Raw genomic sequence first — 15,652 nt, 5'->3', positions numbered from 1 at the left:
TATCTAAGACATAACCCATCCACGAAATATGTGAGAAAAAAAATGGATATATCCTCCATCAGGGTAGCACACTAAAATGTTATTCTCTACCACGAAATTATAGTAAAAAGGACCATAGTGTTGCCATTATCCCACAACGGAGAGAAATCTCTCCACAGAAACCCCTATTGAGGAGTTTAGGCTTACAAAATTTCCACTATGCTAAGCATTGTTTATAAACGCATTTACATCAATATCGATGTTCATCCCAAACGGGGCATATGTTTTTAACCTGTGGATCCATGACATCTCTAAACGGGAGATATCCCTTACCAGTGATCCTCCCTTCAATGCGGTCTGTACTTATCTATCCCCATATAAAGGGTATTGGAGGGGTCCCTATCGTGTACCTCGTCATAATGTCTAGAAACCGGGTGCTTATCGAAGCCCCGTCTAATATTACCGATATGTTCGTTCAACCTGACTTTTAGGACCCTCTTGGTCCTCCCCACGTATTGAAGTCCGCAGGGACACTGGATGAGGTTTACTACTGCCTCAGAGGAGCAAGTTATAAAAGGCTCCACTTCATATGATTTATGTGTACTCGTGGAGGAGAAATTACAGATTTTGGAACTTTTGTTCACATTTAATGTACACACCTGACAGTTTTTGCACCTATAGAACCCTGTTAAATTCTGGAAAAAACACCTGTCTCTCTTCGGGGGATTTTGTACACTGGGGGCAACCTTACTACCTAATGTAGGTACCCCCCTGAAGATAACCATGGGATTCTCAGGTAGGACTGGACCCAAAACCTGATCATTGGTCAGTACGTGCCAATGTTTACGAATTAATTGCTTAACTCTCCGATGTTGCATCGAGAATGTGGTCACAAAAGGCAATGATATCTGATTCTTGTCTTTATCCTCCTTATTAATCCCTTCTGCCAATAGTATCGACCTGTCTTTATTTCGTGCTGTGTTCACCGCCTCAATTAAGGTCTCTGTCTCATATCCTTTCTCCTTGAATCTCTGAGACAATATCGCGGCTTGCTCATCAAACGTAGCGATGTCAGTACAGTTCCTCCTGAGGCGCATATATTGCCCCAAGGGAACAGATTTCAACCATGAGGCATGATGGCAGCTTCCCATGGGAATATAGGAATTTCTATCTGTTGGCTTAAAATACGTTGATGTGACAAAAGTATCCCCCACCACTTTGATGTTTAGATCCAAAAAATTGATCTGCGCCCTACTGGCTTCATAGTTCAATTTAATGCCTCTATTATTCTGATTCAACATTTCCATATAGTTGTGTAAATCCAGCTCCTCACCATCCCATAGGAGGAGGACGTCGTCGATATAACGTATCCACAATGCGACTTCAGATCGCCTCAGGGAATCGACGACGTCCTCCTCCCATTTGGCCATGAACAGGTTGGCCAAACTGGGGGCATACTGGGGGCAACACTATGGTCCTTTTTACTATAATTTTGTGGTAGAGAATAACATTTTAGTGTGCTACCCCGATGGAGGATATATCCATTTTTTTTCTCACATATTTCGTGGATGGGTTATGTCTTAGATATTTCAATAAATATTTGTAACCCCTGTCCAACTATTGACCTTATTTGCGTTTTTAAAAAATTCTATAAAAAATTGTCATGGGGATGCTGCTATAAGAGTCTAATTTGATGATGTTAAAGTTTTTGTAAACCCTTTTCTATAGAAATATTTTTTATATGAATAGGTTTTTTATATGAATATGTTTTATGAGGCGTTATAAATGTGCTGTATATAACTGGTCATATGACATTATAAATAATGTATATTAGGACAGTTTGTTGGCACAAGTCTCCTCCTTGATGGTGCTTCGAAGTCTCCCCTCTGATATTCATTTTGGTTCGGAGTGAATATTATCCCTTCGGTTTTTTAAATAGAATTATGTTCTATGATGTGAGGATGGTTGGTGGTCTGGATTAAACCTAAAGTGTTAATTTCATTTCTTCTGTTTTTTTTTTTTCCTCTGTTTTTCCTGTATGTTCTATATAGGAAGCGAGGATTGAAAGTGAGGCTTGGCTCTCACCCCATCCACACCCATCACTCTATTTGCATTCTCATCACTGCGCCACCTCAGAATAGGTTGGTTGCTCTGATGTAGTGACGTTGTTAGTAAGGGTGGAGATACCTTCTGGCGTGTAACTTCCGCCCTTACGAACGTGGGGACATAGCTTCCGACATAGCATCGGAAGCGAGGCTTGGTTCCCGTTTTCTTCGAGCGGTAAACCAGTGACTATAGGCCGATCGGATCGGGAGACGATATGATTGGCTGGCGAGTCTTGACGAACGTACTTCACTTCCGCTACGGGATCGATAGTGAGGCCGTAGCTTTTTCATGAAGGAGGAGGCTTGGGCTATAGGGTACTATATAAACGAGGCATAATGGCGTGTCGACCGAGCCCGAGACGACGTGATATCTCACGAAACGCGTCGGGCGGCGAAGACACGCCATCTATTGCCTCTGAACTGACCAGCTGGTGAAAGGGTATTGTTGTGGAGAATTGCGTTCGGCCGGCGCCTCCTACTGTGATATGCCTAACTTTGCAGCATTTTTGTAAGTGCATTTCTTATCTTATTTTATTTTATTTTTAATAAACGTTTTTACACTATTTGGAGCGTTTTTTCTCCTCCTTTTATGGTGGACCATGCACTATCAAATCATTGGAGCCTGACTGAAATGTGATTTGGCTTGTGGGCGGAACCTGTGGACGAGTGAAAGATGCACGCAGCCTGGCTTGGCCTTATAGAGCGTACTGTTTAGAGAAATCTGGTAAGGAGCCAATCCTCACTCTCGGTGGTGGTGCACTATAATATACTTTGAGACTTCGAACAGGACATGGAGAGTTGATATACATTAGACACGTGGTGGTCTCAGAGTCTTCTTTGGACTTTTCTTTAATAATTTAGAAATTGGACACTTTACCATTGAGTTTTTTTTGTGTATTTTCATGCAATTTAATCACTGTTTTGCACATATATTGTGATAAGTGTGTAGACGTTACAATTTTGTAGCATTTATAACAAATTTCCGATGTGTTAGTGTTGGTAATGCACATTTATGATTATGATTGTAAACACTTAATTATTATTCCAGGTATGGGGTATTGATATAATAATTTTGATGACATTGTATCTTAATCTTTTATGTTCATATTCCTTTTTTTGGGGAAGCACACACCCTAAGCTCACCCTTAGGACAGCGCGGTTCTCTGGAATAATGATCCCCAGAGCCTGGGGGGAGATGCCTGTAGAGAACTTGAGGTCCTGAAGGCTTCTCCCTGTCGCCAAGTAGCACAACGTGGCGATGAGCCTCTGCTCTGGAGTGATGGCTTGCCGCATGCAGGTATCCTGCCTGGTGATATAAGGGGTCAACAAAGCCGGCAGACGGTGAAAAACGGGGTCCGTCATCTGGAGATAATTCCTGAAATCATCAGGATTATTCTCCCGGATCTCACGGAGCAAAGGCATGTGCGAGAACTGGTCACGCTGGCGCAACCAATTCTTGGTCCACAAACGCCTCCCCTCCCTGTTCATGGACTGGGCTAGTGTCAAAGTAAGAACCCCAACACGAAGCCCCTGCACAGCACAAACTCTACGACGAGTACGTAGACGAAACATGGTTTCAAAACGGTCGGCTGGTCAGAACGGACAACAGCAAGCACCGATAAACAGCAATGCCTGAAAGAACGAACTGAATAGCAGAAGCAAGCAGACAATAAGCAATGCAAATCAAAGCGTACTATACCAAGATATAGTCCACAATGAGAAACAAATACTTACTGACTGCACGCACTGATTATCAGATACGCAAAGATAAGCAGAAACTGAAGAGCAGTACCGAACTGAATCACTAATCTGAAAAGCGCGAATCGTCTCTCACCAAACTTCTACTAACACGCGATACACACAAGATCAGCAGAAGGAGCCCAAAGGGTGCCGGACGTTGTGCTGAACTTCCCTTTTCTAGGCCCGCCGTAGGCGGCTTAAGTCACCGTGTTCTTGGCAAGCGGAAATTCCAACAACTTGGTCCGACCGTGTGTATGCAACATCACTTCCGGGCCTCGTCCGGAATTAATCCGTCAGAATAAATCAGACGGATTTGGTTGTTGGAATCTCCGATCGTGTGTACAAGGGCTTTCAGTTATCGGATCTTCCAGCGACAGCGCGTCCTCCTCAGTAAGTGTGGGGAGTCCGCTATCAGCAAGAAATTTGTGAGTGATCTCTGCCATTGTCCCCATTAAATCTCTAGGTTTATGTGTCTGTGGTAAATTATATAAGTTGGAGTAATATTCCTGAAATCTTTGTGCTATCTTTGTGGCATCTTGTGTTGTCTGACCAGTGCTGGTTTTAATTGCAGCGATATTCATCGATAGTAGTGTTTCTTTAAGGGCCTTCGCTAAAAATGTTCCCGTTTTATCACTGTGTTCATAGAAGAACCCCTTCCTAAAGAAAAGGATTTTCTGTGCTTTAAGATTCAGGTGGGCTTGTAGCTTTTTCCTTAAATCTAATAAAGCCACTGCTGTATCTGTTGCTAATGATTGTTTGTGTTTTCCTTCCAGGTCTCTTATGGCCTGTATGAGGTCGTTGGTCTCCTTTTCTGCTACTCTTTTTCTCGCCGCCCCCATCTGTATGAGCTCCCCCCAGACCACCCATTTATGGGCCGCCCAGATTGTGAGAGGCGACAACTCCTCTGTAATATTTTCTTTGAAATACAGTTTGATTGTATCTGCTATTTTGCTAATATTTGCCTTGTCAGTAAGCAGGGAGGGATTCAGCCTCCATGAATTGGAGCGGCGGTGTGTGTTCGTTCTTTGGAGTTGCAACGATATGGAGGTGTGATCTGAGAAGGTCTGCACACCTATTTTGGCTGATTTTATAAGGGTTATATCCCTCTGTGAAATGAAAATGTAATCTATGCGTGTAAATGCTGCACTTTATTATATACATACTCCTAGGTGTTGGAAGAATGGTTCAGTTTAGTAAGTGGAGTAGGCAGTGTAGTCTCTGAGGAGGATAAAAAAATGCTGGTACATTATTTTATAGTATGCAGTGTTTTGGAATGGGAAAGGACTTTGTCTTCCAAGAACTGTAAGCTAGCTAGATTTTGTTTAAGCTATTGGGTCCTCTGGATCATACCAAGCATTTCTGCCATGCAGGGTTATAGAAGAGGTTGGTGACCCTTGGATAGGCGCTGGCCGGTATTGTATGCTTTCTGTGTTCCTTACTACAGGTGCTACCTTCCATATGTTCATGTTTGTAAGTGGCGTTATTTCAAGTAGCATTTGTGTTGGCTTTTTTTGGTACCTTGCATATTGGCAAGCTGGTTAGTGCCACCAAATGGGGTGTGGATGGTTTACAGTACAGAGATGTTAATAGTTTCAATGCGTTGGTTGTTTTTTGAATTAGGCGTATCTAAGACAGATCAACTGAGTCATGGATTGAGGGTGGATTTGTTTTGGATTCCCAGCTCTGAAGCTTGTCTTGTTCCCAAATGTTTTTGATATGGCTCCTCCTGATGTATGTGAATGGGTCAGCATTGTCATGATAGCAGTTTATTTTTTTGCAGAAATGTTTGTCGACTTTTGAGCTTTCTTGAGTTTTCTGTGTAACTGACAGCAGTTGTTATGTTTGCTCTTGTGTTTGCTTGTTTACGGCAAAGGCACCCTGTTTGATTTTGAAGGTACTACTACGTCACTTGGGGCACTAGAAGTGTGGATGTACGGAAAAACGGAAGACAGCTAGGCATCTCCCGAGATATAGATACAGTGACATGGATTAGAATGCCTGCCATGTTGTGGAGTCGTCATATAATCAACATTGCAGAATCAACATTACTAAGTGCAAATATGATAATAGTGAAAGTCCTTTATAGCGTCCAAAATATGGAATTCCTCCTGTGTGAATCAAAGGAAGGTTCTACTATGGCCCCAAAGGTGTAAACACCATATGAAGATAAGGTATAGGTTCACATTCACTGAACGCTATTGATCCCCCTGTCTTATGACAAGAGGGATCAAAAATGCCATCTGAAGACGTCACGCTGAAGATAAAAACGCGTAAGTCTGGAATGCAGGTGGAACGCATGCTTACTCCACTGAGAGTCTCACTGTTCCAATCACCTCCACTTTATCTGCTGTGTCCCAAAATAGAAGAAAAAGTCCCCTCACTGCTTTCACCTTCTAGGCCCCTCAGTCAAAATGACAGGGCACTGGAAAATATAAATGAAGTTCTCAAGCTTAGCAGTGTTGCTGCACCGGAAGATAATATAAAAACAAAGTTGCCCGGGCCCCCCATACGGCTGATTGGGATCAGGTCCAGTACTGAAGGGCTGGTTGTACTGGCTTATCAGCGGCCCTGGTTGTATCTGCAATTATTGGTTGTCTTCAAACCAGTGTTTTGCAGCTGGAGGCCAGTTTTTTGGTTTTATGCCAGTTCTTCAAATAGAGAAGCCTACATGGACCTTGGGGCCCCATTCATACTGTACTGAAGATTTAAATGTTATTTACATCATTTGTTAATAAAGGGCTGCTATGGCCATTAAACATGTGTTATGTGTGGTTACTTGGGCAAGCTTAAATGATGGATTGGTGGTCAGACAATCAACTTTTATATTTTAGTCAAGTAAGGCCCAGAGTAAGAAAAGGGAAAGCCTGGATGCCGGGCTGTTATGACTGGGTTAAATGAGTTTGGCATAGGAGGGTATGTTTTGGTAGATCAAATGTGAATAGGAATCAAGGGGTACTTACCAGATTAGTGGGTAGGCCAGGAACAGGTGGGGCTTCAGGGGATGGTCAGTGGAAGGGTATTTAAAATTCTTCGGTTGGAGGGGAGATTGTGTTGGGAAAACTTTCCACCCTTCCTTCTTTATTTATAATATTTTTGTTTCCTGCCAAGTCAGTTACGGGTCTTTATGTGGTTATTTCATAGCAGCTGTATATGTTTTATTATAGGTGAAACATGAATATTGATAGGGACCTGTCTTGGGTACAGCTTCCCTTATGAGATGCCTACAAGGACCTTGGGGCGTCATTCATACTGTATTGAATGTTAATATGTTATTTATGTAAATTGTCAATAATGGGCTGCTATGGCCATTAAACTCTAACCTGCGTCATGGGTGGTTACTTGTGCAGGGATAAATGGTGGAGTAGTGCTTAGACAATATTGGAGTCAAAACATCTATTACACCCTAGTCAAGCTGTTATTGATGATTTTTTAAACATTTCAATATTTTGCTGGGACCCATAGTACTTTTAATAAGCATGTTTTTCACTATGTATGTGCCACTTGGACCCTAAGTGGAAGACAAAAGACACAACTTATAACTTGGAAGATATAACAAACAGGGGTAGAAGTAAATAAGGGAGAATTATATTGGCATAGTACTCATTGATTTCTTGGTTAAACTAGTCAATATATGTTTAATTAATGGCACTAAAGCTACATTTGCATATGCAACTAGCGCAGGTGCGAATGACAGCAACAGGAATCTGGTGATTCCCACACCTGTGAGCAGCTAGCTGCTATCCAATGCTGTCCACCCAGCCAGCGCTTACCTGCAGTCATTGCTGCTGGATGTACTTTGTAATCTAATCAGAGCTGAAAAGTTGCATCCCTTAATGGCAAATTGAAATAGATACAGGGACAACTTAAAAATTCTGTTGCCCAATAGTGTATATGGACTTAGTTATTGGTTGGTAATGGTGCAAAATAAGGATAAGAGGTTTCCACAGTCTAATAAAACATGTGAATTATTAACAGGATTGTTTGCTAATAAAATACATGCATACTTTGGGGTTTTTAAGAACAGTATTGTAGAACAGTTGGTTGTTCTTTAATTGTGCAGATAGCTTTGTGCATATATGTTACCTCTGTTATCTTTCACATCAGCTTCTTCCCTATACTTTATTCAAGATCTAAACTTAGGAGGGAATGTTAATGGTCAAGTGGGACTTAGAATACATAGTTTTTATGATTTCTTGTATAACATTCTTCAAGTGGGGCCCTAGATCATTACCAGGTTTTCTGTACACTGGGTTTTTCACCTGTCAAAAACCTGGTCCTTTTAGGAATGGGGAAGTAAGCAACTCTTACCTTTTCCTCTGAGTATGCAGATCTGGATGACTGACTGGCCAATCACTGGCCCAAGTGCTGTCATTTTGTAGAGGGTCCTTAGCCCAATTTAAGCTCTGATTTAGAACTCACATAGGACTTCTTGGGGCCTAGGGGAGTAGGGGAGTGTGGAAATAGCAGAAGACAATTACTGTTGAGCAAACCTGTAAGCCCTTGTACACACGTTTGGATATTCCGATGGGCAATGTCCGATAGGACTGTGTTGTCAGATAATCCGACCTTGTGTGGGCTCCATCGGACTGTTTCTGTCGGAGTATCCGACGGACCAAGTTTTCCAGCTGGGCTATAAAACTTTCCGACAACATGATCCGATCGGACTTTGCCCGATTGTGTGTAGAGAATTCCGATCGGACAAAGTGCCACGAATGTTCACATCAAATTCCTAGACCAAAGCTATTGGCTACTAGCCTGAACGTAGTTCCATCGTAACGAAATTACGTCATCACGTTCTTTCCGACAACTTTGTCCGACCGTGTGTATGCAACAGCTTCAGAAAAAATCCGTGTGTACAAGGGCTAACTTTGAGCAGAATGGGCCAAGTTCATGTTCATTTTAAAGTGAATTTTAAAAAAAACTTTATTTGTAGAATGTAAACAATGGTGGTGAGAAATAATTCAGTATAGTAGAAATATGTGACTTTTTTGAGCATAATAATCTTTTTAAAATTTCTTTATAGAAAGAGTATATGCATGTGTGGATACGCCAAAGAACAACATATGGATATTGCTACAAGGCCACAACCCTTCCAAAGCAAAGAGATATGGGATCATAAAGAACATATAAAGGAGATGCCTACAGATGCTTTTGGAGATATCAGCTTCAGTGGCCTGAGCCCAAGAGCTGGAAAGGTTTTTTCTATAATAATTGTATTTTAGCTTTATCTTACTGTAAGTTGCTTCATTATGAGCTTTCTTTATTAACATTTCAGTAATTTTGAGAAACATCTATCATCAAAAGCTTTCAGGCTGGACAGTTTGTCTTCTAACTTTATCTGTCATAGAAACTGAACTGCACATAATGAAATGCAGATAAACGAAATTTATAAAAACGTAATAACACCAATTTAGTTTAATGCCACGTACACACAATCGGACTATCCGGCAGACTTAGTCCGCTGGACAATTCACCTATGTAGGCTCTGGCGGACCTTTTCTTCCCAAAAGAAGACAATCCGCCCAACTATGTGCTAATCCACCGGACTTTTCAAATGAACGGACTTGCCCACACACGGAGTAAAGTCCTTTCATTTTGAATGTGACTCCAGGTAGACGGGACTAGCAAAGGAAGTCAATGTTGAGATTGACACCTTGCAAGCCCTGTCGACTTGTATGGATTTAAAGGGGAACCCCTATGCTGAAAGAACAGCGTGGTGGTCCCCCAAAGTCCATTCCAGACCCTTATCCGAGCACACAGTCAGGAAAGGGGGTGGGGACGAGCAAGCACCTGCCCCCTCCTGAGCCATACCAGGCCGTGTGCCCTCAACATGGTGGGTTCTTTGGGGAAGGGGGGCCCTGCAGCCATTTATTAGACAGCTCTGGGGGTCTTCTTGCCAAGCTCCTCCACTATCTTCTGCTCTTTTACCGCTCTTTTACTAGCGGAGGAGCCCGGCTTTCTCCTTTGTCGCTGCCGTCCGGGGATCTTCTTTTGACTTTGGGGTCTTCTTCCAACTTCGGGGGTCTTGTCCCGCTCTTCGGTTCTTCTGCCGGACCTCCGCTATCTTCTTCTAGCTCTTTTACTAGCGTTGGCCCGGTCTTCTTGTTCGTCGATGTCACTTTCGCCGCCTTCTTCTTCTTCTCTTCTTCTTCCTTCCGATGTTGACACAACGCTCTCTCCATCCGTAATGCCAGTGACGCGTTGCGCGGCAACTTATATAGGCATAAGGGACAGGGTCACCGTGTGACATCACCCGGTGACCCCACCCCTTATGCCTATATAAATTGCCATGCAATGCGTCCCTGACATTACGGCCGGAGAGAGAGCATCGTGTCAACATCGGAATTAAGAAGAAGAGAAGAAGATGAAGAAGAAGGCAGCAGCAACAGCAACAAATGAGAAGACTGGGCCAACGCTAGTAAAAGAGTTGGAAGAAGATAGCGGAGGCCCGGAAGAAGAACCAAAGAGCGGGACAAGACCCCCGGAGTCGGAAAAAGACCACCGGACAGCTGCGACGAAGGAGAAAGCCAGGCTCCTCCACTAGTAAAAGAATGGTAAAAGAGCAGAAGATAGCGGAAGAGCCCAGCAAGAAGACCCGAAGTTGGAAGAAGACCCCCTGTCAGGTCACCTTGAGGCGAGGTGGCAGGTGCACACCGTAGGGATCCGGAGTGCACCGCAAGGTTGTGGACCCTACGGCTGACTGCTGCAGACGGGGGACAGATCCCACTGGGGATAGAGCGTGAGATTCCCTGGGGCGCGGAGTCTAAGAGCCAGCAGGTGTTCACCAGAGCCTCCAGTGGTGAGGATGGACTTGGCTGCAACTGGCTCCAGGTCGCGACCCCCAGGGTCCCCCAGCTCACACCCACAGTAGGCAACAGGAGGATAGGGATGGTGAGGGACAAAGCCAAGGTCGGGGCCACAAGCAGACAAGGATAGTCGGGTACACGCCAAAAGGTCAGGGTCACAGGCAAGCAGGGATAGTCAAGACACGCCAAAGTCGGTAACGGAAACCAGTAGCAGAGCACACGGCAGGAAACAGGAAGCTGATACACAATGGATACACAATGGTTGATCAATCAGCACAGAGGCTTGCAGTGCACAGGTTAATATAGGGCTCCCTGATAGGGCTTGGGGTGGAGCCATGCTTAGAGGAGAGGTTATAAAAACCCCCAGGTGGAAGTGGCTGGCTTCTTAGTCTGAAGACATGGGGGAAGGTAAGCACACACAGGAAGATCACTGCATAACCATGACACCCCCGGAGCTGTCCAATAAACTACTTTAAAAATCTGTGTTGTGATTTTTAAAAAACACTTTTTCCCTCAGGTGAATGGGTAGGGGTACCATGTACCCCATACTCATTCACATAGGGTGGGGGGCCGGGATCTGGGGGCCCCCTTATTAAATGGGGCTCCCGGATTCCGATAAGCCCCCCGCCTGCAGACCCCAACAACCAACAGCCAGGGTTGTCAGGAAGAGGCCCTTATCCTCATCAACATGGGGACAAGGTGCTTTGGGGTGGGGGGCCGCAGGGTGCCCCTTCCCCAAAACACCCACCCCCCCATGTTGAGGGCATGTGGCCTGGTACGGTTCAGGAGGGGGGCACGTGCCCGTCCCCACCCCCTTTCCTGACCGGCTGGGCTACATGCTCACATAAGGGTCTGGTATGGACTTTGGGGTGACCCCCACATAGTTTTTTCGGTATAGGGGTTCCCCTTAAAATCCATACCAGGTGACAGGGCTTACAGGGTGTCAATCTTTGATGTCCTTCGCTAGTCCCGTTGTACCTCAAGTCACGTTCAAAATGAATGGACTTTACTCCGCGTGTGAGCAAGTCCATTCATTTGAAAAGTCTGGCGGACCTCCACCAAAAGGCCGGCGGGTTGTCCGCTGGAAAAGTCTGGTCATGTGTGGGCGTGTGTGGGCAAGTCCGTTTATTCGGACCTCCGCTGCAAAGTCCGGCGGATTGTATACCAGACTAAGTCCGCCAAATAGTCTGATTGTGTGTGCGCGGCATAAGAGTTTTTAGACCCAAGTTTGGTGTACCTAATCTTTTTTAATGAATAAATTACATGTAGTATAATGATGAAAGGCATGCATTTAAATTTCTGTATGAATATATATAATATTGATTCTTCCCTTTTCCCTAACCCAGCAGTATGTGAGAGTGTCTTCTGATACTTCATCCAGTGTTCTCTACCAACTGATGACCCAGCAATGGGGTCTTGAAGTTCCCAATCTTTTAATATCAGTAACAGGTGGGGCCAAGGACTTCCGTATGAAAATGAGATTGAAAAACATTTTCCGCAGAGGTCTTGTGAAAGCTGCACAAACTACAGGTGATTTTATAGTTGCGTTTGTATGCATTACCAGTTATCTAGGTTATGTTTAAATTGATTTGATTTATCTAACAAATTAATATCTTCTTAATTTATGTGTGAACATCTGCCCTACACTTATACACAAAGTTTAACCTCTGGGCTTCTTGTCACAATAGAATAATATTTAATCCTAAAGGAAAGTAAAGCAATTCAAAATTCACTTTCTTTTTATTGGCACAGCAGGGGAAATCTGCCATGTGAATCATCAAATTGCCCAAATTTATTTTTGTGGTGTACATTGTTTTGGTGCTCTGGGATTAAATCTGAGCTATTATTCTCTTGTATAGCTAACTGGGTCTGTTTGCTGTGCTGGTTCAGTCAAGCAGTTATGATAAGCTATAATGATTATATCCAGGGCGTATAAAAAAATGACACCTTTTCAATTCTACCATAGTATAGAGTCATACCTATATATTTCCTCTCTGTTCCTCCTTCCCCAATCTTTGCCTTCCCCCAGATCCAGTGGGTGCCTAAGCAGCCACTCAGCATCCTGTTCTCATTCTCTTTATATTGCCCTGTTCCTTCCAAACACTGTCCTGTCATCCTGGCAGGGAAGAGAAGGATAACTTTGGTGTCTGCAAGAATGCTAGTGCTGTGTGGCTCCCACCTCTTAAAGGGCCGCTGGCCGGGGCTATGTTTGCTTTTAAATGAAAGGGACATGAACCTCTTTTATATATACAGTATATATACAGTATTTATTTTATTTTATTTTATTTTAATTCAAAGAGCAGAGCTGCTCATCAATTCCAATTACTTCATACAGCATATAAATTGACATATCCAGTGCATATCAATGAACATATCCAGTTACCAATACTAAAACAGCAGTATCCTAGATTATATTTAGTGAACCCAAAAGTATATGGCGCCTATGGAACCTGAGGTATCTCAAGAGGAAGAACTCCCAGGCATATCGCAACTAGTCATACATCTGGATCAAGTTGAGGGCCCTCTCATGTATAATAAGATAGTAGAAAGCTAACAAAAAAAGGGGGGGGGGGGAGAAGGTGGGTGGATGGCTGTTATATAAGGAGAAGGGACATGGGGGGAAGAGGTGGTGGGGAGTGTGCGATATCTGGGTGCTCGTAAGAAGAAGATACTGTCCAGGAATACCAAAAGTATCCAGAATGCCAAACTACATCTGTGAACTTACGAAGTCTCAGTATTTGGAGTGAAGCCATCTGGGCCAGGGGCCTTATTGGGCTGAGTATCTTTCAGAGCCCCTAAACATTTCTCCTAGGTTAGGGGTCACCTAGAGAAAGGCTATGTTAGCCTTTGATTGGGGAAAGCCCGACTCAGTCAGGTAATGAGTAACACTCTGAACAGCAAAGGAAGGGGCCGAGTTATCACTGTAGAAGTCCTTAATTTGGCTTGCTATTGCAGCAGGAGTGTCAACCCTTCTCCCTGAGTCTATGCACAGGACATAAGAACCAGTCCTCAACTGTTTAAGTGTTTGGGCCATTAAGCTTCTAGGTTTATTGCCCCATTCATGAAACCTCTTACGCACTAGGGAAAGCCTTCTTGACATTGTGGAGGATAACCTCATTTAACCGCTTCAGCCTTCCTGATAGCACTTTTTGTGAGTCGTGCAACATTGCACCCAAACAAAATTGAAATCCTTTTTTCCCACAAATAGAGCTTTCTTTTGTTGGTATTTGATCACCTCTGTGGTTTTTATTTTTTAAGCTATAAAAAAAAAGAGAGACAATTTTGAAAAAAAATATATTTGTTACTTTTTTTTTTTTTGCTATAATAAATATCCCCCAAAAATATATATAATTTTTTTTCCCTCAGTTTAGGCCAATATGTATTCTTATACATATTTTTGGTAAAGAAAAAATCACAATAAGCGTATATTGATTAGTTTGCGCAAAAGTTATAGCGTTTATAAAATAGGGGATAGTTTTATGGCATTTTTATTATAAATTTCTTTTTACTAGTAATGGCGGTGATCTGTGATTTTTATCAGGTCTGCGACATTATGGAGGACACATTGGACAATTTTGACACATGTTTGGGACCATTGGCATTTATACAGTGATCAGTGCTATAAAAATGCATTGATTACTGTACAAATGTCAATGGAAAGGAAGGGGTTAACACTAGGGGGCGATCAAGGGGTTAATTGTTTTCCCTCTCTGTGTTCTAACTGAAGGGGGGAGGGGACTGTATAGAGGAGACTCTGTACTCTGTATTGAACAGATGATCTGTATCTTCTTCCCCCAGAGAACCGGAACCTGTGTGTTTACACACACAGATCCCAGTTCTCGGTGCGTGCTGAGCGATCGTGGGAGCCTGGCAGTGATCGCGACTGCGGGCACTCACACCTGCTCCGTGGGGGAGCAGGGGGCCCACACGCGGCCGAAAAAAGGAAGCGACATAACATGACGGCGACTTGCATAGCCGAACGTTGTTGCCGCAGTATAACTGTGATGACTGGTCGGCAAGTGGTTAAACAATCACCTAAAAGTTGGAGCTCAACTAGGGATGATACCACTTGCAATTTCTTGTGTACAGTTTTAAGATGTTGGCTCTCAGCAAGAGGTGACGCTATATGTTTGGTGTATTTGATGCGTTGCTTCTTAATCCAAGAACCTTGCCAAATCAAGACCCCTTGAATCACACATTTATGCAGTTCCCAGATCGCTATTGACAAAGATGTAGTGTCAGTATGGGTTTGAAAAAAGACCCATAGCTATGTCTCCATTTGAGCCTTTGTGTCAGCATCCTGTAGCAGAGATTGCTTGCCACACCCTATGTGAAATGTCCTGGAGATAAAGGTCCAGGCATACTGAGCGTGGCATACTAACCACCTGAAGAAGTCATGTGACCAGTGACGCAATGCGTTGGGTAGAGCCAGTGACGTCATTTCCAGTGACTTCGGTACCCGAAAGTGTGATGAGGAGGCGATTTATTCTGTTTGACTGTTTTATGCAATTACATTTTTAGCTAAAATGTGAGCAGAAACAGAGTTTTAAAAAAAAGTATTTTTATTGGCATTATTGCGCTATGAATTTTTCCCTTTACCTTAAGTAAAATCTGCTATTGGGAGACAAAGATTTGATACAAAATCACACGAATGGATCAGTAGAAGAAATTTGGGATCTAGTGACCCAAAATGCATTGGGGGAAGCGTTATACTAGCTGAAGTGTACCATCACTATCCATCTTATGAACGCTGTTTGACCTGATGGTCAATTCCTGAGGTGAGCGGGCGTTTCACCTGAAGGTGGTGGACAGGCTTTTTTCTCAAAGTTATAACGTCCTTAAAGTGGTTGTTTAGCCATTATACTAAAGACCTCCCCTCTGTAACATAACGATACGTGTCCCTGTTATGTAAAAAATATGCTGATCTGTACCTATATTAGAGTGTCTCCTGGCGCTCACATGACTCCTCGGCTCTCTCCTCTGCCAGGCTGACAGCTCCAGGGGGCGAGAGGCGAGCACTGT

At 43.4% G+C, this 15,652-nt stretch overlaps 1 protein-coding gene across 1 annotated transcript in view; it reads left to right on the top strand.

Moving 5' to 3' along the window:
• TRPM2 (transient receptor potential cation channel subfamily M member 2) overlaps positions 1-15,652 on the top strand; it is a 406,419-nt gene that overhangs the window by 125,194 nt on the left and 265,573 nt on the right. Inside the window, exons 4-5 of the mRNA XM_077448652.1 lie at positions 8,848-9,019; positions 11,980-12,160. Of these exons, the coding sequence (XP_077304778.1) occupies positions 8,848-9,019; positions 11,980-12,160 (353 nt within the window). The remainder of the gene's footprint in view (positions 1-8,847; positions 9,020-11,979; positions 12,161-15,652) is intronic.

Source organism: Lithobates pipiens, unplaced genomic scaffold (assembly GCF_037356315.1).
Source record: "Lithobates pipiens isolate NorthernLeopardFrog02 unplaced genomic scaffold, aLitPip1_a1.2 Scaffold_22, whole genome shotgun sequence".
NCBI lineage: Eukaryota > Metazoa > Chordata > Amphibia > Anura > Ranidae > Lithobates > Lithobates pipiens.
The sequence above is the reverse complement of the archived record's forward strand: the minus strand, read 5'-3'. Positions and strand labels throughout refer to the sequence as shown.